Source organism: Schistocerca piceifrons, chromosome 8, assembly GCF_021461385.2.
Source record: "Schistocerca piceifrons isolate TAMUIC-IGC-003096 chromosome 8, iqSchPice1.1, whole genome shotgun sequence".
Taxonomy (NCBI): Eukaryota; Metazoa; Arthropoda; class Insecta; order Orthoptera; family Acrididae; genus Schistocerca; species Schistocerca piceifrons.
In genome coordinates this window covers 119285437-119310209 of record NC_060145.1, presented here as the reverse complement: position 1 = coordinate 119310209, position 24773 = coordinate 119285437, and the positions used below count along the sequence as shown (strand labels likewise).

Below are 24773 nucleotides of genomic sequence, written 5' to 3'. Positions count from 1 at the left end.
CCTGATCAGCGCTGTGATACGCTGTCACGGTCAATTAAAAACGATCGTACTGAGATGTAGTGAACTCCAGAACGACGTCATAACATCCACATGGAGACTTTGTGGGCATTTTTCCCTAAACGTATGCTAAAAGGTAATAATAAAACGGTGAAATCAAGCAGGGTAACATGTTTTGCTTATAACCGAGTTAACATTACGGATACATTATGCAATGTAAGAAGAAATGAAATAAAATAAGTCGTTCTAGGATTTGCCCTCTAATGACGTCACTGACTATTGCTATTCACACCATCACTATTTTGTGTTCTGCATAGTAGCATGTCGAACGACATAATTTGTTATTTGTCTTCTTCACTATCCCATATCTTATGCTTACTTATTTATTGCTTGTTTCTTCCTAGTTGCTTTTACTGGATTTGAAAAAGAATGAAATCTGTTCATTTACATTGTTTTAAATTCATTGTACAAATTACGATTATCAGTGTGTTTCTATTAATATTACATTTCACGCCCTATCCAACCCTGCTCACACTACCTGATGTTTAACGTAACGGGGACTGTCACTACTCACCCTATCAAAACAGAAAACCGTGAATTCGAGAAAACCATAAATTCGAAGCTAATGTCGGTTTTTAAAATTATTTTACTAAGTCACCCCCTTCTTAATCTCACAGGTAGCGGCACTAGTGGTGTTTGAGCCTCACAGTACATCTCTCTACGTAAAAGATGTATGTGTAATAAGTTTAGTTAAATGTCTGCAGGCGTTCAAAATTATGCTCACATGGCACCTTCTTCTCTCCTACTACCTACACCCCCATCCAAAGCGGGGTCTGGGTTATGATAGTCCCACGGTACTTAGTTTTACGGACAGAAACTCATGTGTGTGCCACGTTTGGTTACAATTGCTCCAAGCGTTCCAGAGTTACGTTTCCATGTCATCCCTCGCTATCGTCAAATACTCTGCTAGGGGTCTGATGTTATTGAGGGTGTCACCAAACAACGGTGGAGTACCGAAAACTATGTATTCAACCCTGATAAACGAGGTGTTACGAATAGATTCACTCGATTCCGCAAGATTATATTTTCTACATTGCGTATCAAAGCTAAAAGATCACCTTGGCGCCAGTTGGAAGTCACCGGTTCACGTTACTGCTCGTAGAGGCCTCCCAGGAGAAGTTAATTCACTTTGTTACAGGCATGACATACTGGATACGTTGGTGATCTCATTTTTTCCACTGTTGCGACAATATGCCGGAAATAATATTTTCAACAGGACGCTGCATCATCACAGTGACAATTACACGAAAGAGCATTTAGTAATAATAAGCGGCTTCAACGGCGAATCAACCGCAAGGGGCATAGCGATCAGGCACTGTACCACTGGGCAGCAAGGTCGCCTGGTCTTACGGTATGTGAGCGTTTGTGAGAGACTACGTTTATGTTCCTAACCCTTGAATATATTTTGAGTTCGAACATAACATCCCGCAAACCAAAGACGATGGGCAACCGTAGATTCCATAGTCATGGATTCCCGAAAAACGTTTGACAGGGTACCCCACTGCAGGCTGTTAACGATGGTCCGAGCATATGGTTTAGGTTCCCAGGCGTGCGAGTGACTCGAAGACTTAGTAAGTAATAGAACTCAGTACGTTGTCCTCGACGGTGAGTTTTCATCAGAGACAAGGGCCGCCCCAGGGAAATGTGACACAAATAATTTGACGGACAGGGCGAGCAGCAATCTCTGGCTATTTTCTGATGACGCTGTGGTATATGGGAAGGTGTTGACATTAAATGACTGTAGCAGGATACGAGATGACTTGCACAGAATTTATACTTGGTGTGAGAATGGCAGCTCGTTCTACGTGTAGATGAAAATGTAAGGTAATGCAGATGACTAGCGGATAGAATTATGTAACGTTCGAATGCAGCATTAGTAGTGTGTTACTTGACATAGTCACTTCGATGAAATACGAGGGCTATTCGGAAAGTGAGGAATCACAGTGAAAATCCGACGAGGCTTTTCACAGACGTTTTGGGCAGTGTCTCTAGCATACCCGTCGATCGCATCAAGACGCAATTTTCAGTTGTGAGGGCACTGTGAGCGAGTAAAGGTGCCTAGAACAACGATGTCTCCCGCCAAGTAGGAGGGCCTGCAGAGAGGCTTCGCCTTAATGAATGCAGCCCACCTAACACAACTGCCACGCACACACTTTTCCTTCTTCATGGCAATTCTCAGCCGCACTCTGCAGGGGCAGTGAAGACGCTCCTGCAGCCTTTTCGATGTGAAGTGTTCGATAGCCCACAACACAGCCCTAATTGTCTCGTCTTGAATATCATCTCTGTTCACATGAAACGCTGGATACGAAGACAACACTTGTGAGCAGCAAAGAGAATTATCGGAAAGTACAGGGCGCTGCCTTCTATGACGATGGTGTTGGAAATTGGATATAACGCTCCGACAAATGTCTAAGTCGGAGCGGCGACTATGTAGAGAAGTATGTGGAAAGTGTAGCTAAATGTGCAAAGAAAACAGTTTCCATTTTCACTGTGGTGTCCATTTCGCGACCGATCGTTCCTTACTTTCCGAAAACCCCTCGTATTGACGCGTGACGTTGCAAAGTGTTATGGAATGGGATGAGCACCTAAGGACGGTAGCAGGGAAGGTGAAAGGGAGACTTTGGTTTATAGGGAGAATTTTAAGAAAAGGAGACGGATGGAAGACGACGTTCTTTTCCCAATGCACTGTTGAGAAAATCTAGAGAACACGCATCGGACGCTGACTTCAGGACGATTCTACTGCCGCCATTGTACATTGTGCGTAAGGACCACGAACATAAGATACGGGAAATTAGGACTCATACGGAGATATATCGATAGTCATTTTTCCCTACCTCCCGTTGCGATTGGAACGGGAAAGGAACTGACTAATAATGGTGCAAGGTACGCAAGGACCACGAACATAAAATACGAGAAATTAGGACTCATACGGAGATATATCGATAGTCATTTTTCCCTAGCTCCCGTTGCGATTGGAACGGGAAAGGAACTGACTAATAATGGTGCAAGGTACGCTCCGCATAACTTGCGGAGTATGTATGTGGATGTTGATGTAGGACGCTTCCAACGACTTTTGATAAACTGCGACATCGAATACTAAGAGAAACGAATGCATTAACCCCGGACATGCTGGCAAAAGTATGGCACGACACTGACTATCGTTTGAATATTAGTCTTGCGTCCGGTGAAAGGCACAATGAACATTTTTTAAGGTAAATGAAAACTTTGATCCTAAATATAATTGTAAAAAGCACCTCAAGGTTGTATGAGCCTTCATGTAAGAGATATAGCCTTGTAAAATCGAATACTTCTTTTGAAAACAAAAGCCTTTCAATCTTACGCAAAAGTTAGAGTTCAGTTCATGTAAAAGATATACTCTTGTGAAGACGTAGTCTAGTAAAACCGGATGAATATTTTTAAACAACTTACTGGTCTATTTCAATTACTTTTAGGTGCCATTCCATCGTATCTCCAACCCATTGTAAAGACATTGCTTTCCCCGAAAATGATAGTATTTTTTTTTTTCATTTGTGCATTACCTTGTCATAGTAAGTATGTATCATTTATTTCAACTATTCTTTGTTTGTTAATACGTCACATTGTTTCTTCATTCATTTTGCAACTGTTTTATATTTTATATTGTACGAATATGAATGTTCTGGTTTTATATGCTTTGTAAATCTTTGGTTAGGCTAGGAGAAGTACTGTGTCAGAGAGAGAGCGAACGACTATCGATAGAGAGCGTGCGAGTTGTGGTGGTATCGTGGTCGGTTCGCAGGTGAAAAACCTTGCAGAAGTTCGGCGTGAAAGACAGTGATACACGGAGGAATAATTACAGTGCGTCCGCTGTGTTAATAGGAGATCGTGCATTATTAAGTGAACAGTAAAACCTGAAAAGTATACCGATTGTTTGCCGTGACGATTTTACAAACTATGTGAACTTGTGACAATTAGCCATGAATCAGACACCATTATCGTGTGGTGACACTAACTGTGAAAGTGGAACAAACCAAAATGTTACGTAAAAGAACAGTGCTGTGATTTGATAAAGAAACATTTACAATCTCGTCCAAACTGTCTTAAAGATAACGACGTAAATTGAACTGATGTTTAACGGACTGTTATAGTGATGAACACATGTGACTGTTTTTATGTGGCAACACGGTGAAAGAACTGTGCGAATTATTGGCATTAACCGTATATATATCGTGAATACTAAAGACATTGCATAATTCCGACCTACCCGCACCGCGCGATTAACAAACTTTTAATAATAAAACGTCGCGCGCTAACGACATCGCACATACTGTGCTGCCAGCTGATTCGACTGCAACGGAGACGTGGACCACCGCCGTAACTGGAATATTAATGAAACAGGAGGATCCATCATTACTTCACGCCACAAACCAGGATTCGCTTCACACATCGTCCGCGCGGACCTCCGCTGACGTCATCGCACTGCCTGCAGCAACAGTTAAGATATTAAAAGAAAATTATTGCGCTCTCTCTCATTTCAAAATTAAAGACAATTTCAGTTAAATTAACTATTTTAAAAATGCTGTCACAATACTCAATTTTGTTTAGTCCCAATAAATATTCTTTCCATTATTTCGTCTTGTTGGTAACTGCTTTTGGAGGGAGTATATATTTTATTTTTTGTGTAGTAAAATTAGCTACCATAAAACTACGTATATTACCAGCTGATGCTGTCCGCCATTACTGCTTGAAAACTGTACCTATTTTCTCATTGGCTGTCAGCTTCAAAACAAAATTACGTATTTCGTGGGCATCTAGCAGATGCGCAATGTCTATGTAGGTCCCTACAGTAATTTGTTTTTACTTTTGCAGGTTTACTGGAATTATGTTGACTTTAGTTGTTGATTTGGCCCCCGTTAAAGTGATTTATCGCATCTATATAATAATTGTACTAAATTACCTAATTTACTTTTTTTGTTCATGAGTAACAAGGGTAATCAGATTCCTATTATAGGTCATATTTTATTATTTAAAAGGTTTTTTTTTTCTTTTTTGGGCCGGCCGCGGTGGTCTAGCGGTTCTAGGCGCTCAGTCCGGAGCCGCGCGACTGCTACGGTTGCAGGTTCGAATCCTGCCTCGGGCATGGATGTGTGTGATGTCCTTAGGTTAGTTAGGTTTAAGTAATTCTAAGTTCTAGGGGACTGATGACCATAGATGTTAAGTCCCATAGTGCTCAGAGCCATTTCTTTTTTGTAGATGTAGAGAACCAGTTTCCTTACACCATCTGTAAGGGTGCTAGGGTATCGTATCTCAATAGTAGATATTAACAAATACTAACTCGTATAAGCACCAAGTTTTGTTAGAACTGGCCCAGACGCTCCAGAACTATTCTGGATAAAACATACCCACTCACAAACACACGCTCACACACACACACACACGCACACACACACAAAACACACAAAGAGAGAGAGAGAGAGAGATGCTCTTGTCTTTTTACTTCAGCCATTATTCCAGATACTTCACTTTCCATCCAATCTACAAAACGAGGATAGGCATTGTGGCTCTCCATTCAACGTCATTTGTTTTCTGAGCTCCCGACCGGCTCTTCTAGATATCAGTTAAAAATGTAATGAGCAAATGAATTAGAAACAGTTTCCATCTCGTAGAGAGAGGAAGTACTCCTCTCGCCACGCCAAATAGGAAAGGTTGGCGTGTCACGTGTCTAGACTGTCGGACTTTTTATTGGCCAACGGAATGACAGTCGCTTTGAAGACGGATAAGGCACGTCATACTGCGGATGACCGATGCGAGAGACAGTCCCTGTTTGACGTAGTGCAGGCTGTTGCAGGAAACTGTGGTTTCACAGTTCTGATCGAGCGAGGCGGGGCACAGTCTCATTGGGGAGGAACGCGAGCAACATCTTCAGTTGGCAATATAGATTTAGGTTTTCAGGAGTTTCCCTACATCACTTAACGCGAATGCTTGGATGGTTGCTTTGAAAAGGACTTGCCCGACTTCCTGCGCCGTTGTTCTATCTTTAATAAATTATTGGTAGGTGGTTCATCAATGCTTTGGGATGAAGTCGCATAAAAGCTCCGTCGCAGCTTTCGGTAGTTTTTTCGTAACAGTTGCCTGTCTCAAGAAGAATAACACTTTTCTTTGAAATTCACCGTTTCATTACCAGTGATCACCGTGTTGAACGTGGCCCAGTCATATTTGGTTTTGATACTGATTGCTTCAGATACCAATTGATTATAGAACTTACGATATTGCTGTCAATATGGTCGCGTTCTTTTATTTAGTCACAATAATTATTTACAACTGTTTCATCATTTTAAAAGCGATCTACAATAATGTAACTAGTAAATCCGTGTATGCCGGCCTGGGTGGCCGAACGGTTCTAGGCGCTACAGTTTGGAACCGCGCGACCGCTGCAGTCGCAGGTTCGAATCCTGCCTCGGGCATGGATGTGTGTGATGTCCTTAGGTTGATTAGATTTAAGTAGTTCTAAGTTCCAAGGGACTGATGACCTCAGATGTTAAGTCCCGTAGTGCTCAGAGCCATTTGAACCAATCCGTGTATAAAATTATTTATGACGTATCTGATACTTCTGATAGGTAAGTAGGATACACACTGAAATATTTCACCTAAGGCGACTGAAAATAGTTGATCTGGTGTATCCTAGAGAATGGATGTACGCGACTGAAAATAATTAATTCTGCTATCTCCTCGGGAATGGATGTACAAAATTAATAAACTATTAAGATAATTTCCAGTTAATATTCTGATAAATTGGGAAGATCTCTGGCGACCGGCAACAAATAAATTGGGGCGTTGGTTCTAGTAGTCAAGAAATAATAGACATTCATTCTATTTTACAGGTTGTCCTTCACTTCCAGTATTTACCTGTGCCAAGATTCAGCAGAGAAAGAGGCGAAAGGTGTTTGTTTAGTGTAACTCCTCGGTAGAGAAGATTTCCGTTTTCCTACTTTCGAATTAACAAGATACCCATCGTTAGACCAGGCGTGTCTGTATCTTAATGAAGGCCATGGCCGTCTCCTTTCTCTAGGCTGACATAAACGTGTTAGAAGTTCTGATTTCTAATAGCGCCCTACTCTGGCTGCATTTCAGTCCCTGATACACTGAGGTAGACATCGTGTCTGCACCTGCATCTGAATCTGGATTCATGCTCCACAAGCTACCGCTCGGTTCGTGACGGAGGGTATTTCTGTACTTCCCTAATTGAATAGAATGGTGGAAAACCAACAACCGGTAAGCCTCGGTATCAACTGGGACTACTCTGATTTTCCAGTCTTGGTCATTTCGCGAGATGAACATGGGAGGAAGGGATACGTTCCCGGGCTATTCTAAAAATGTAGGCTCTTGAAAATAATAACGTTAAACCGGTCCCTGAAGCACAACGCCTCTCCTGCAGCCTCTTGCACTGGAGTTTCTTGTGCACCTTCTTGACGCTCTCGCACTTGCTAGACGAACCCGCGGCGAAACGCTGCACTCTTCTTTTGACGCCCTCTAACCCTCGTATTAACCCTACCTGGCTAGCATCCCATACTGACCAACAGTATTCATGATCCTGTCGAACGCGGGGTTTTGTAAGCTATTTCTTTCGTGGATGAATCACATTTCCTTAGGCTGCTTCAGTGAATACTAGTCTCATATCTGTTTCCATAAGTAAGTTTACTTTGTCACTTCACTTTAGGTTGTCAAGGACGGTCATCCCCATATATCTTACGATTACGTTGCAGCATAAAAACACTGGTGGGGATCCCATCATTGTATATCGATACCTGCTACCTCTGTATTGAAGCAAATTTCTTCTTAAATCTGTTGAGAAGTGAATGATTATGTTGTTGCCTCAACATTATCAGTTGATTCGGATGTATCTTGCTCACCTTGTAGCCGAGTCTCTAGATGAGAACGATAACGCACGTTATTGTGGTAGCACTTAAAACAGAGGCAGAGGGCTCGAATTCCGATTGCTGGAGAAAGTTTCATCAGCAATATTCGACTTATAATATGCTCTCCATTCCTAATCACCAGATTGCATGTAAATGTCCCCAGGTGAATATATATATATATATATATATAATATATATATATATATATATATATATATATATATATATATATATATATATATATATATATATATATATATATATATATATATATAGGGTGTTACAAAAAGGTACGGCCAAACTTTCAGGAAACATTCCTCACACACAAAGAAAGAAAATATGTTATGTGGACATGCGTGCGGAAACGCTTACTTTCCATGTTAGAGCTCATTTTATTACTTTCTTCAAATCACATTAATCATGGAATGGAAACACACAGCAACAGAACGTACCGGCGTGACTTCAAACACTTTGTTACAGGAAATGTTCAAAATGCATCCACCCTCCGTCGCATGGAATCCCTGATGCGCTGATGCAGCCCTGGAGAACGGCGTATTGTATCACAGCCGTCCACAATACGAGCACGAAGAGTCTCTAGATTTGGTAGCGGGGTTGCGTAGACAAGAGCTTTTAAAGGCCCCCATAAATGAGAGTCAAGAGGGTTGAGGTCAGGAGAGCGTGGAGGCCATGGAATTGGTCCGCCTCTACCAATCCATCGGTCACCGAATCTGTTGTTGAGAAGCGTACGAACACTGCGTACGAACACTTCGACTGAAATGTGCAGGAGCTCCATCGTGCATGAACGACATGTTGTGTCGTACTTGTAAAGGCACATGTTCTAGCAGCACAGGTAGAGTATCCCGTATGAAATCGTGATAACGTGCTACACTGAGCGTAGGTGGAAGAACAAACTAAAATGACCTCTAACATGGAAATTAAGCGTTTCCGGACACATGTCCACATAACATCTTTTCTTTATTTGTGTGTGAGGAATGTTTCCTATATATATATACTCCTGGAAATGGAAAAAAGAACACATTGACACCGGTGAGTCAGACCCACCATACTTGCTCCGGACACTGCGAGAGGACTGTACAAGCAATGATCACACGCACGGCACAGCGGACACACCAGGAACCGCGGTGTTGGCCGTCGAATGGCGCTAGCTGCGCAGCATTTGTGCACCGCCGCCGTCAGTGTCAGCCAGTTTGCCGTGGCATACGGAGCTCCATCGCAGTCTTTAACACTGGTAGCATGCCGCGACAGCGTGGACGTGAACCGTATGTGCAGTTGACGGACTTTGAGCGAGGGCGTATAGTGGGCATGCGGGAGGCCGGGTGGACGTACCGCCGAATTGCTCAACACGTGGGGCGTGAGGTCTCCACAGTACATCGATGTTGTCGCCAGTGGTCGGCGGAAGGTGCACGTGCCCGTCGACCTGGGACCGGACCGCAGCGACGCACGGATGCACGCCAAGACCGTAGGATCCTACGCAGTGCCGTAGGGGACCGCACCGCCACTTCCCAGCAAATTAGGGACACTGTTGCTCCTGGGGTATCGGCGAGGACCATTCCCAACCGTCTCCATGAAGCTGGGCTACGGTCCCGCGCACCGTTAGGCCGTCTTCCGCTCACGCCCCAACATCGTGCAGCCCGCCTCCAGTGGTGTCGCGACAGGCGTGAATGGAGGGACGAATGGAGACGTGTCGTCTTCAGCGATGAGAGTCGCTTCTGCCTTGGTGCCAATGATGGTCGTATGCGTGTTTGGCGCCGTGCAGGTGAGCGCCACAATCAGGACTGCATACGACCGAGGCACACAGGGCCAACACCCGGCATCATGGTGTGGGGAGCGATCTCCTACACTGGCCGTACACCACTGGTGATGGTCGAGGGGACACTGAATAGTGCACGGTACATCCAAACCGTCATCGAACCCATCGTTCTACCATTCCTAGACCGGCAAGGGAACTTGCTGTTCCAACAGGACAATGCACGTCCGCATGTATCCCGTGCCACCCAACGTGCTCTAGAAGGTGTAAGTCAACTACCCTGGCCAGCAAGATCTCCGGATCTGTCCCCCATTGAGCATGTTTGGGACTGGATGAAGCGTCGTCTCACGCGGTCTGCACGTCCAGCACGAACGCTGGTCCAACTGAGGCGCCAGGTGGAAATGGCATGGCAAGCCGTTCCACAGGACTACATCCAGCATCTCTACGATCGTCTCCATGGGAGAATAGCAGCCTGCATTGCTGCGAAAGGTGGATATACACTGTACTAGTGCCGACATTGTGCATGCTCTGTTGCCTGTGTCTATGTGCCTGTGGTTCTGTCAGTGTGATCATGTGATGTATCTGACCCCAGGAATGTGTCAATAAAGTTTCCCCTTCCTGGGACAATGGATTCACGGTGTTCTTATTTCAATTTCCAGGAGTGTATATGGAGGGCTGACACCATGAATCCTGCAGGGCTATCCATAAATCGGTAAGATATCACGTTTCAAAGCCTTCAAAGATTTGCTCAATAATGCTCATGTCTGGGAGTTTGGTGGACATCGGAAATGGCCGTGCGGTTCTAAGCGCTACAGTTTGGAACCGAGCGACCGCTACGGTCGCAGGTTCGAATCCTGCCTCGGGCATGGATGTGTGTGATGTCTATAGGTTAGTTAGGTTTAATTAGTTCTAAGTTCTAGGCGACTGATGACCTCAGAAGTTAAGTCGCATAGTGCTCAGAGCCATTTGAACCATTTTTTTTTTTTTTGACAGCGGAAGTGCTTAAAGTCAGAAAAGTGTTCTTGGAACCACTCTGTAGCAATTCTGGACGTGTGGGGTGTCGCATTGTCCTGATGGAATTGCCCAAGTCCGTCGGGTTGTACAATGGATATTAATGGATGCAGGTGATCAGACAGGATGCTTACGTATGTGTCACCCGTCAGAGTCGTATCTAGACGTATCAGGGGTCCCATATCACTCCAATTGCACACGCCCCACATCGTTACAGAGCCTCAACCAGCTTGGACAGTCCTCTGCTGACAAGCGGGGTCCATGGATTCATGAGGTTGTCTCCATACCCGTACACGCGCTTCCGTTCAATATAATTTGAAACGAGACTCGTCCGACCAGGCAACATGTTTGCAGTTAATAACAATTCAATGTCAATGTTGACGGGTCCAGCCGAGGCGTGAGGCATTGTGTCGTGCAGTCATCAAGGGTACACGAGCGGTCCTTTGGCTCCGAAAGCCTATACTGATGATGTATAGTTGAATGGTTCGCACACTGACACTTGTTGATGGCTCAGCTTTGAAATCTGGAGCAATTTGCGAAAGGATTGCACGTCTGTCACGTTGAACGATTCTCTTCAGTCATCGTTGGTCCCGATTTTGCAGGATCTTCTTCCGGCCGCAGCGATGTCGGACATTTGATGTTTTACCGGATTCCTGATAATGGCGGTACACTCGTGAAATGGTCGTACGCGAAAATCTATACTTCATCGCTACCTCGGAGAGGTTGTGTCCCATCGATCGTGAGACGACTGTAACACCACATACAAACGCACTTAAATCTTGATAAGCTGCCATTGTAGCAGCATTAACCGATCTAACAACTGCGCCAGACACTTGTTGTCTTATATAGGCGTTGCCGACGGCAGTGCCGTATTCTGCCTGTTGACATACCTCTGTATTTGAATACTCATGCCTATATCAGTTTCTTTGGCGCTTCAGTGTATGTCGCTGGCTTAACAGATAATATAAGTTGTGACGTCAGAATCTCAGCAAATGATATTCTCATTTATGAGTAAATGTTACCTGGTAAAATTTTGTGTTAGTTTTCAGAAATATCTGAACAAAACATAAATTCGGTACGATAATTGGTGGCTGAGTCCTAGCATAAATACCGTAAAATTTTTATTTCTCCAAATTTTATGTGCAATAACTTATAACTGCACGGTTAATGAGTCATCTCATTCATAATACCTGTGATTAACAAAGTACAGAGACACACATTGCTCAGCCATAACATGATGACTACCGTCCTACTATCGATATAAACCTGTCCACGCTATAGGAGAGTCACCTTGTGAGGCTGACTGGTAGTCAGACACACACGCGGTGCATGTAGTATCAGTTAGCGTGCTGATCGTGTGTAGAATGGTAAAGACGCGCGATTTAGCTGAGTTGGACAGACGACAGACTGTGACAGCCTGGGCCGGCCGGAGTGGCCTAGCGGTTCTAGGCGCTACAGTCTGGAACCGCGCCACCGCTACGGTCGCAAGTTCAAATCCTGCCTCTCGGACATGGATGTGTGTGATGTCCTTAGGATAGTCAGGTTTAAGTAGTTCTAAGTTCTAGGGGACTGATGACCTCAGAAGTTAAGTCCCATAGTGCTCAGAGCCATTTGAACCATTTGTGACAGCTTGGAGGCTTGGCATGAGCATTTCGGAAACTGCACGACTTGTCGGATGTTCGAGGAGTGCTGTGGTATGTTCAACACGTGACGTCTAGACGTCGTGGGTTTGGGCAGTCACCTCTCAACCCCTCATTACAGGCGTCGGAAGTCGTTGGCTGGACAGAGTGGTAAAACGGGATAGACGGCGAAATGTGGCGAAACTAGCATCAGACTTCAATGCTTCGCAGCCGAAGATCTATGCATGCACGAATGTTAACACCACGACATCGGCAACTACGACTGAAATGACAGCGTGACCATCGGTATTGGTAGTTGGCGCAGTTGGAGAACGTTTCATGGTCTGATGAACCCGATACCTTCTTCATCATGCCGATGGGAGGACGAGAATCCGTCGTCTTCCAGGGGAGCAGCTCCTTGACACTGCTGGACGGAGATAAGCTGACGGCAGCTCCATTATGCTCTGTGGAACATTCACGTGGGCACCCAAGGATCGATTGGAGCTCGGCAAGGCACCATGGCTGCCTTGGTGTATCGTACACTGGTTGCAGACCATGTACACCCCTTCATGACGATCATGTTTTCCGAGAGCAGTGGCATTTTTCAACAAGAAAATGCTCCATTTCACATGGCCAGGTGATGGAGTTGTTCGAGAAACACAGTGGCGAGTTCCAATTGATGTGCTGACCCGCCAACAAGTCTCATCTGAAGCGATCGAACACATCTGGAATGTGACTGAACGTGGCGCCAGAGTCACTCCCCTACCCGGAATGTACGGGAATTAGGTGACTTGTGTGTGTAGATACGGTGCCAGAGCCCTCCAGAGGCGTACAAAGGTCTCATTGCTTCCATGCTGCGACGCGTTGATAATGTTATCCGTGCCAAAGGTGGACATTCCAGCTATTAGGTAGTTGGTCACACTGTTCTGCCTGATCAGTGTAATTAAGTACAGTTATAGCTAAAAGGTGTCAGGAAACTGCAGGACTGAAGGTAATCTCTAAAGAAGATCGCACACAAAAACAAAACACTTATACAGTCTGTACTGAAATACTACTCAAGTGGGTGGAACTTACGAATATTATCAAACATACCCCAAATAAAGACCAGCACGAAGTTTCGAAAACTTGGTGAACAAGTGAGGAATAGTTTCCAATATATCACGAAAACCTACTTAGAAAATTGCAAGAACTGGTTTTGAATATAATGTCTACGAATTTACTTAAGTCCGTCGTCCCCCTCCCTCTCCTGCCATTTCACGACCATAGGCACCGTAAACATAAAATTATATTAGTGACAGAGTAATACTCCCCCTCCTACCTTCATTTAGCGGTTGCAAATTTAAATAAGCCCTCCGTAACTACTTGCTTGTGGATGAATAAGTTTCATACATGTTATAAATGAAACAAATATTCTACGTGGATAATCCCAAAAGTAAGGTTTCCTACTTTTTTATAAGTACAGAACTCTGTTTGTGTGGCAGTTGGTCACACTGTTATGAAGAGTGCTTCACGCGCCGTGTGTAAACATGCACACACCGCGCTGAGGCGCTCAGTCTTGGCTTGGCAGCCGTTGAGAATGGAACTCCCGTTGGATGTTCGCGCCAAGTGCGAATTGCTCGCAGTTATTCGGTCTTTGAACGCAAAGGGCACTGCGCGGATTGAAATCCATCGCCAGTCGACGGAAGTGTACCGTGAGTCGTGCGTGTATGTCAAGAATGCTCGTAAATAGTGTAGAGAGTTTGCAGCTGATCGGACCGAAATTCACGACGAACAAAGCATCGGGAGACCGTCAATTTCTGAGGACACAGTGCATGCGTGATTATCGGCGGATCACCCTGAATGATCTCTGCACGTTGGTTCCCGAGGTTTTGCGAGGCACCGTTCACAGAATTTTAACGGAAGCATTGAACTACCGGAAGGTGTTCGCAAGATGGGTGCCGTGCACGCTGACTGAGGATCACATGCGGCAACGAGTTGATGCTTCCCGAGCAGTTCTTCACCGCCTTGCAGCCGAACAGAACTACTTTCTGGACTCAACTGTCACGGGTGACGAAACTTGGGCATACCACTTTACACCTGAGAGCAAGCAACAATGACGTCAGTGGCGGCGTCCTTCTTCGCCGAAGCCGCGGAAATTCAAGCAGAGTCAGCCGGTAAAGTCATGACAACCGTTTATTGGGATCGGAAAGGGGTATTGTTGGTCGACTTTATGCCCACTGGGACCACAGTTAACGCTGACAGGTACTGTGAGACTGAAAAAACTCAAACGCGCAATTCAGAACCGGAGAAGAGGCATGCTGAGCAAGGGCGTACACATTCTCCATAACAAGGCTCGCCCACATATCGCTCAGCGACCCGTTGCTCTCCTGCAACAGTTTCAGTGGAACATAACCACCCACCCACCCTACACTCCTGACTTGGCGCCCAGTGACTATCACCTGTTCCCTAGGTTAAAAGAACACTTGGCCGGAAAGCGATTCAGCTCCGACCACGAGCTGAAAGAAGAGGTTCATAACTTTCTGAACAGCATGGCAGCGAGCTGAGACTGCCACAGCGACTAGAAAAATGCATCGACAGAAATGATAATTATGTAGAAAAATAGCTAAATTTTCAAGCTGTAAACTGATGTAAACCATTGTAGGAATAAACAGGTCTACGTACTTATAAAAAAAAAGGAGACCTTACTTTTGGGATTACCCTCGTAAAATTGTAGAATATTACACGAATGCTGGGCGTGTTTCATTCATAATGTATTTTACCAAGAACCGATGGACTAGTTAATCAATGCAATTACATACATGAGAACAAGAAGAGATTAAGAACTGTGACAATGTGCCAGTTACGAATCGTACGTCCCTGTTTCGATCTTTTGATAGAGTTCTCTCGACATATTTATGTCAAAATTTAATAGCTAGTGTAATGGTAATGGTTACGGTTAGTAATTAGTAAGAAGGTCTTCCAGTTAAAGTCACTGATTGTTAGATAACATTTTCAGCCTATCAACATTTCAGTTACACTCACACTTTTCACTTTTTACTATCTTTACGACACTACTTCCATTCCGGTTGTTTCACTCTGCAATATTTCGCATGAAACTAGCTGAATCTTGACATGCGCGATTGTTCATCGCCACTATACTTGAGCCACTACACTTCCGTTCATTCATAAAGCCTCGTTATATTACCTTCCCCTGTATTCTTTAATTAACTTGTTTCCTTTCATTGCACTTCCACTTCCTACGTTCCGTCGACATTTATCTCACTTGGAGCAACCGCCGTAATCAGTATAACGTGTTTCACTTGAGATCCTGTGAGCCTTCCATTCGCCAAACTTTCGCACTCATAATTCTGACTTGTACTAGCTACCTGAAAATGCACTTGCGGTTACCTCGAAAAATAACTATGACCTGCGAACGTCAGTCTCGTAAGGAATTTGGCATCTCGATGAATACACATTGCTTTTACAGCAGGAGGACCGGAGTCATTATTGACTTGCTTTCTTTGTGAACGCAAAGAGGACAAATAGTAATATACAGTATTCCAATTAAGTTGACCACTTTTTTCCAGAAGCAAAAAAAAAAAAAAAAAAAAAATGCCGAGCAAATGTTGTTTAACTATCAGGGTAATATAATCAGTATGATTCCTTAATTTCGTTCGTTACAAAGACATTAACTGCAATACGTCTTGTTTAAAAGCAGCATCCTATACTTTCTTCGGTAATCCAATTCTTAAAAGTTGTTCGAAACGTACCACAGCGTACCATTCGCGTAAAGATGACGTTATTAAATGCATAACACAAAACTGACTTTGAATTTCCTGTAGTACCACACAGTGCAAGTACCTGAGTCCGACATCTTTTAAAAGTGCTGCGGTACTTTGCTACACGTAGCTATATTGTAAATAAGAAAATAATATTCCATTTACTGCTCTGTTAACTTACATTCACCGTATTTGAGTAACATTTCTTCCTTCTCTTCATTGGTGTACAAAGTACTCACATAAACCTTCAACTGAAGACGGTTTAGTGTTGACCGGCATGCACTTTCCTTGCGTTTCTATTTATTTACTGTCAGCTCCAGCAAATGAGCGACTTACGTTATCCCGGATATCGGCACTGTCTGCTAGTATAGGAGAGTCAGTCAGTTTTGTGATAAGTTTTTAATAACGTCATACTCAACAGACACAGTGGCAGACGCAACATGAGAGGCGTTATGCATTTTGGAGAGGTTTACTACTAAAATTTCTAAAGAGTACTCGCCGCAAAGAGTCGGACAACATTTCATCTCCTCCCACATACATCTCGCGAAACGACCACGACGAGAAAATTAGAGAAATTAGAGCTAATAGAGAGGCTTATCGATAGTCAGTCCTCCCAAGCGTCATTTGCGAGTTTATTAGGGTCGGTGGTAGCAGAAGTAAACTCCACTGAACAGCGTCAGGTGGCTTGCGGAGCACTGGCGCAGATTTAAATGGTACAGTGTGAGACGTTTCTGAACAGTTCTTGACGAGAAGTGGTGGACTGTTGAATAAACAGTATAGGGTGGTTTTTAAAAATAGACGTATTGCTCTTCATATCTCCGTAATGGACAGAGATACAAAAATGGCAGTCACACTGCTTGATGTCTTCCTGGCAGCTAAATAACATTTGTTCGATACGTTTGATACTTTGCTTCTGTACAAAAAATGATTTGAGGTGGTCAAGATAAACAGGACACGTAGTACAACAATGAAAAGTATCGCCTGACAAGCACTTTACAGAGGGTTGAAGAGGGTAGATACTTTGTTAGACCATTACCCCTGAGAGCAATCAGATATTAGCTCCCCCTGCCATCTGCTGCCCCCCCCCCCTCCCATCACCACATTTTTAGCAACTTTAGCACATAGCTAAACTGTAGAACGAAAGACTTTTGTTGGAACACTTTTATTTTTAAAGTGATGAGATGTGAATGATGTTTAGTTTGTTCATGCACATGCATGTGTGTATGTATGCGTGTGAGTGTACGTGTGTGTGTTACAATGAATGACGAAGGAGTTCCTGGGGCATCGCAAGTGCTGCCCACAACTCCTTCTCGGGAAAGATAACTAACTATCCATTGAGACGGTACACACTTATTACACAACATGCTTCCTCTGCATTACTCCTCCCAATTGCGACACTTGCTTGACCAACACACTGTAACCCCATTTAAAACCAAACAATTTCACATGTGTGCACTATGCATACTATTCGTAAATCACTTCACTGCTGCACTCCTTATTTCTGAACTGGCGGAAATCGAACGACTTCGGGCTGTTTGTGGTTTGTGTCTAAACACTCTAATAATAATAATAAAACTGTGTACAGTCCTTATGTAGTTACTGCTGTGTCGTGTTAGCAGTTAATCCATTTAGCTGTTTCGAAGCTCGTAATGAAGCAATTTCTGGACTACTGCAGGTACTATCTACAACTTGGAGAAGATATCTTTTTGAGCATTTGTTGCATATATGTCTTACTTTTATCATCAGCGATGTCGGTACAAAGCACAACATATGTATGTAGTAGGTGGGTTATGTGAGGAACCTGTGACTTTCCGCCGCATTAAGCTACTAACTGGGAAAAAACAATTATTGATAACTTATATTATCAATATTAGAGTCTTACAAAATTGTGATAATAGTAATAATCTTTTGAAAAAAATTTAGTTTCGTGACTGACACAGAATCGGATAGTTTGATTTTCATTCCACATAAAATTTTATTTTACTCCTCAGAGGGTAATTACCCGCAGGTTGGAAACCACTGGCGTAGATGCAGGAGATAACAGAAATGAAGGAAATATGCATAACTGGTGACCTTGCATGCAGCAACAGTGAAACAAATAACTAGCTGTGAAGTTAACAGAATGAAGAACGGAGGAGATTCTGAGCGATAGTTTGGTGCGAACAAATGAAGAAGGTAATATTGTAACGACAGCGTTGAATGACGTGACGATGAGGTCGCGATTTCGTCTGTTACAACTACGAACGCGTGTACCACAGCCTCCAGCGACGATACGATTGTGGCACTTACCGTCAATGCGCGGTAGATCCCCATGGCGTCTGAGAGCGTGTCGCGGCACTGAATGACGGTGAGGCTATTTGCGTGGGCTCGCCGCCCCCTCGCTTTATATGTGAGCCCCCACTCTCCTTACTCCTACACGCAGCGTTGTGCCCTGTCTCCTCCCTCCCTCCCCCCCCTCCTTCCTCTCCCTTTCACGTTCCCCACCGCCGTCTAGCGTCGCCGTCGCCACTGCAATCGGCGCTGTCAAAAATTTCTCCCGACGCCTAAATTCGCGCGCGAAAACTCGCAGCTTTCTCGCGCTGCGTACACGCGTGCGCTGTGAACCAACGCCACCCGCGTTGCCGCCGTCCGTCATCTACGCCGTAGAGTCAGATACAGTTCTGAAGTAGACGTAAGAGCACATTATCTTCCTCTGAGTTCTGTAACTTTATTAAATCACTCATTAAATGACTCCCGCTAGAAGACTGAAACATGTCAAGACGGTTCGGAGACAATTTTACTGCAGTTCAGGACAAGAGCCCACTAACATTTTTGTTCCAGAAAACAAACTATAGCAGAAAAAGCGTGTTAAACTTCATAGGTATTCGCTGACGTGTGATAAGCTTCCAAGTCATTTGCGTCTTCGTAGACGGCGCGAGATGTGCCACTGTGAGTTCGGAAAAGAAATAGTTGGTAACTATAACTGCCTCGTCTTCACCTGTCTTCCGATAAGAACTCAACAAGAAGAGCGAACTTTATAAAGAAAATCTTTCTTCCTCTTGTGTCTCATAGTGCTCGTCTGGGACCAAGAGAATTTGCTTTCTGTGACCCAGTGGAAAACTGAAGAGAAGTAACGTTGCTTGCTACTAAAGATTGTTTGAGGATATTTATGCAATTTCAGTGTATGATATTACCGTTATGTGATTCAACTGTTAGTTACAATTATTTCCCTACCACCTTCAATATTCTATCTATACACACATTGCTATTATTTTTTCTATTCAATTCCTTAATACTTCTGGTCTTTTAATATTCGGAATACAAATTAAACTGCATCACAAGTTTACTACTGGATGACACGTTCTATTTCCAGTGTGTATGGAGCAACAAATGAAAATGAGGCAAATGTAAAGAAAGTAAGTAAACTGTTTATTATTTCAAAGGTCCTCGCTGCAACTGTTAACACATATCGCGAGACAAAGCGGTCAATGTCTCCTCGAAAAGATGTTTTCGGTTGTCCAGGTAGCCATGATTGTGACCAGGCTTCCCACCTCATCGTCTGAAGTAAATCGGTGGCCACGAGTGTCTTTTTACAGGGAAACAGAGATATGGAAATCGCATAGAGAGAGAGATGGAGACTTTATGGAGGATGTGTAAGGGCTTTCCAGCGAAACTTCTGCAGCGTAGTCCAAATAACCCACTCTACAGAAGCCCTGAAGAAAGACATTCGCGGCCATCTATTTACTTCGGGTGAAGAGGTGCACCTGGATGCAGTCATGGTTCCGCAGGCAACGGCAAATATTTTTCCACGAAGGCACTTGCAGGGTTGTCTCACAGTAGGATTAATGTATTAAGAATTATAGCTATTACCTTTTAAATAATAAACACTATACTTACTTTTGAGGTTTCTGTACCTCAACCGGTAAAACAGAACCCTTATAGAGTGGCTTTGTTGTCCGACAGTCCGTCTATCTCTGTCTGTCTGTCCAACTGTTAAAAACGCTTCTTCTCAGGAACGGGGAAACGCATCAAGTTGAAATTTATGTCAGACATTATGGTCTATAATCTCTTGGCGGTGTAATAAAATGTAAACTAAGTCAATACAGTCAAAAGTTACGGCCATCTATGTCACACGTTTTGATACTCATAAACCCACTCATCAAAATCTATAGGGTACTTCCCGTTGACCTTGAACCAGACTAAACACCGCCTAGGCTACTCTTCTAGTAAGTGTGTTATCTTTTTCTCTTTTTGCGCTAATTAGTGTGCTACCTGGCTTGACACTTGTTCCTGTCTCGAGATATACTTTTAAACACCACAATTGTAGTACACCGTCATCCACAACCTGTTTTACTGTTTGTAGTTAAGTTTGGCAAAGAACGTGGTGTATTCGTTTCTGTAAAGATTCACGAAATCTTGAATTGTTTGCTGAAAACGGCCCTTAATACCATTTTCTCAAATATTTCAGGCTACACGTTTCCGCTCTTTAGCAGAGAGTAAGCAACGAGGCACGTTTGTAGCAACATAAAAACTGTGAGCCGGAGAGGGATTTCTTACAAATGTTCATTTCAAAATAATGGCGACGTTTCTGAGGTGGCAGATAAGTCGAATTGACCTCTTGTAATTACTCTGTGAAGTATGGACGGTATGGAGAGGAAATGATGAGGAGGTAGATCTTTGGGTCTGTCGATGAGCGAACACTCCGGTTTTGAGTTCCTTTTTTCTTTTAGATAAAGTTTTAACTTGGAAATATTAGTCTCAATATTTTTATCACTGCCGGATAATCCGTTAGCTCAGTATCGACTTATGAGCCCAGTCGTTATTAGGGCCTCTGTACAGAAGTTAACAGATCCTTACAAAAAGAAACAATGAAACTATAGAACTTCTTTGACGATTTCTAGATAGGAAACTTGCTGGCAGAGTAAAATAGTGTGCCGCGTTGGGACTTGAACCTACGGCCTTTGCCTTTCGCATGCATGTGCTCTCTCGACTCCTCTGAAGAGAGAAAATTCATTCTAGAAACATTTCTCCAATTCTCTTCTGTGTAGTTTGGAAGATAGAAGCTGAGGTACTGGCGGAGTTGGAGCTCTGAAGGCACGTCATTAGTCGCGCTTGGATACCTCATTCACTAGAGCACTTGCTCGCAAAAGGAAAAGGTGCCAAGTTAGAGTCCCGGTCTGGCACACAGTCCTGCTATGACACGAAATGTCAAATCAGTGCACACTCCGCTGGGCGGTGAAAATTCATTCTGGATTTCTGCAGTCTTTAACATTACAAATGGAACTGTCAGTGACTAAAAGAAGGGAAGATAAAGATTCGCTACACGAGTCCATGAAAACGCGTGCACCTTAGTAAACTGATCATGTATGTCCGAAGGAACATTGTACCCTACTTATGAACAACAGAGACGCTGCAATATCGTATTTATCCGCCAATATCAGGCAAGACACTTTCAGTTAAAATGTCTCCCTGCACGGGAATATACATAAAGAATGTACGAGTCCAGATTGTTGATACATAGTTGACGACATATAAAGTTTGGATCTGGGCGTAAGTCGTGCCTGGTAGCCTAAAGATAAGGAACCAGGACATCCGGGTTCTATTCCCGGTGTAGCAAGAACTTCCAATGTCTTCATTCCATCATACAGCTGGTGGTTGTCCATTCTGCTGCCGCCAATGTACATTTCGCGGAGAATCAGGAAGATAAGGAGAGAAATTACGGCTCGTATGGACGCATGTAGCCCGTAGCTTTTCCCTCGTTCTATGTGCGAGTGCAACAGGAAAGGGAATGACTTAGTAGTGGCACAAAGTACGCTCCACTACGTTTCGTGCGGTGGTTTGCGGTGTATGCATGTAGATGTAGATGTAAGTGGAAGATACACGCTCGTCCTGCCTGGTACGTCCTCACTGACGGGCGCAATTGCAGCTCTGATGCGAGTTCGAAGTTCCTGCAGGTTCCTCATCGGGGTCTGGTAGACAGTATCCTTCACAAAGCCTCCCCCCCCCCCCCAAAAAAAAAGAGAAACTAGTCTAATCGGGTATGTTTGGAAACCTTGGTAGTCAGGAAATAGGCCCTCTTCCGCCAGTCCAGCGATATGGAAACCTGTCATCCAAAGTTTTCCTAACTATAGAGGCCCAGTGAGGAGGGGCTACATCTTGCTGTAGCTTGATTTCAGGATGCAGTTCTTCGACCTATGGGAATGAAAACTTTTACATGTCCAGATGAGCAATCGTGTTTACTGGGACGTCTGTAAAAAAAAGTCAACGGTGCCACCACACGATCATGAAGCGGTACACACCACACGTTTACCTTTGGACTATCGCGCACATTTTTCATGTTAAGGTGGAAGTCCTCAGAGCTCTAGATCCTCACATTGTGTCGGTTTACCTTCAAGCAAACACAAAAAAAAAAAAATGGCTCTGAGCACTATGGGACTCAACTGCTGAGGTCATTAGTCCCCTAGAACTTAGAACTAGTTAAACCTAACTAACCTAAGGACATCACAAACAGCCATGCCCGAGGCAGGATTCGAACCTGCGACCGTAGCGGTCTTGCGGTTCCAGACTGCAGCGCCTTTAACCGCACGGCCACTTCGGCCGGCCAAACACAAAAAGAAGCTCCGTCCTTGAATATCACTTTTTGCAAATAGTCTGGGTCATCGTCGATGCGACGCAGAATCTCAGATCCAAATTTTTCACACTTTGGTCTGCCATCAGGTTAAAGTGCATGCAGCAGCAGCATCTCAGCCATGAAGCTCCAGTCCCTTGCGTAGCACCGGTTGGTGGTAGCTGCAGCTGTCGAGACTCTTGGCGGATTGATCTGGTTGGGCTCCGGATAAATGCCTTCTTACAACCGCTCCACCTCTGCATCACTTGTGCTCGGACGTCCAGAGCTCGATCTCTTCATGACACTTCCGGATTCCTTGAGCCTCGTGTACCACTGTCTGATGGTCGGACATGATGATGGGGCGCTTCTGCTGTAATGACATTGTTGGTCAGCCGAGCATTTTGAAATTATAGCTTCTCAAAAATTGTCATTTACTATTTTCTGGTATGATCACTGAAAACGGCGTCTTAGATAATAGAAACACTGTCGATATTACGAAAGATTTTATTTTAAAAGATGTGAGAAAAGCGTTTGTTTAATACAACGGCAGATAAAAAAGTTATTTAAAATCTTTTGGAATATAATCTATTAATTTCTGTAACTTTTTGTAAGACCGTTATTATTTATTAACGTTTGTTTTATTCCATTTTATTTGTTTAATAAAGTATCTTCTTGGTAAAACGAAGGTCGTACGAGAAAACTTATTTTGGCATAGGGTCTACGATTTCTATTGCCTATGGACTTCCGTAGAGCTTAAAGTGGGGCTGATAGTTATATGTCCCGAAAAATCTGCTGAGAAGTGTTACACATTCGCAGAAAAATTAATTTGCTTCAAAAGGTTTCAGTATTTACACTTAATAAGAATTACGTCAAAATCAGAATAATAACATGGCGTTCGTTCGAGTGTAAACTCAAAGAAAGACAGAAGAATACCGGATTTATTGGCTGAAAAACAGGGAAAATTGTCCACTGAGAAAATTTGGAGTGGTTGAAGATAGAACTTGAAGTCGAAAATAACTAGAGAGCCAGCTGGATGCCACAGGAGGATTTAGTTGTGTAATACTCTCGAACCATGGTTCAAATGGCTCTGAGCACTATGGGACTTAACTTCTGAGGTCATCAGTCCCCTAGAACTTAGAACTACTTAAACCTAACTAACATAAGGACATCACACACATCCATACCGGAGGCAGGATTCGAACCTGCGACCGTAGCGGTGACGCGGTTCCAGACTGTAGCGCCTAGAACCGCTCGGCCACACCGGCCGGACTCGAACCATGGTCTGACATCCAGTCAAGCAGTGTTTTGAAGTCGGCCAAATCGTCCACCATGTCGATCCGAAGAAGAGGTCGAGTTCACTTGTGGACGTCACTGTCCAGTCTTACGACATGTGTGCTTAAAATCTAAAGGCAGAGATTTACAAACAATCTGTAAAGTTAGCAGCAGTCATGTAGCGAAAAACTGGAGAACTCGTCAAACTGCTGTGTCAGGTCACTATCACAGGTTTGTGGTTCTCTAAGCGTCTACTAAACTCAACGTCTTCGGAAATTTATTCACAGTGTTTTCTCTCTACTCCTTCTTTTTCATTGTCGAGTTGATTTTTCATGACTGCTGTAGCAGTCCAGCCACTAGGATGTCCCGGCGAGAAAGGTGGCACAGTGGTTAGTACAGTGGACTCGCATTCTGGAGGACGATGGTTCAAACCCGCTTCTGACCATTCAGATTAGGCTTTCCTTGATTTCCCTAAGCCGCTCCGGGAAAATGTCGTGACGATCCCTTTGAAAGAACAAGCCGAGTTTCTTTCCCCACGCTGTAAGGACACAGCCGATTTCTCTCCCCGCGCTTTAACCCTGCTGTTCTGTTCGGGTCTATATGACCCGAAACGAATATGAACGTTATTTTACATTATGTAAATACCAATATATATTTATGAAACTTTGTGACTTTGTCTGAAAATGGATGAGCAGCATGTGTTTTAAAAGGTTTTAAAAAAGTTTAAGAAGTTTGGGCTTCAACTGTAATAGTTGCATATGTAATGTTCGGGTCATAATGACCCGACACAAATATGTTTAGTGTAAC

At 43.8% G+C, this 24773-nt stretch overlaps 1 protein-coding gene across 1 annotated transcript in view; it reads right to left on the bottom strand.

The window, feature by feature from the left end:
* LOC124711625 (cuticle protein 19.8-like) overlaps positions 1-18452 on the bottom strand; it is a 92635-nt gene extending 74183 nt beyond the window's left edge. The window contains exon 1 of the mRNA XM_047241797.1: positions 18398-18452. Within this exon, the coding sequence (XP_047097753.1) occupies positions 18398-18421 (24 nt within the window). The 5' untranslated portion in view covers positions 18422-18452. The remainder of the gene's footprint in view (positions 1-18397) is intronic.
* Between the last annotated feature and the right edge of the window lie 6321 nt (positions 18453-24773).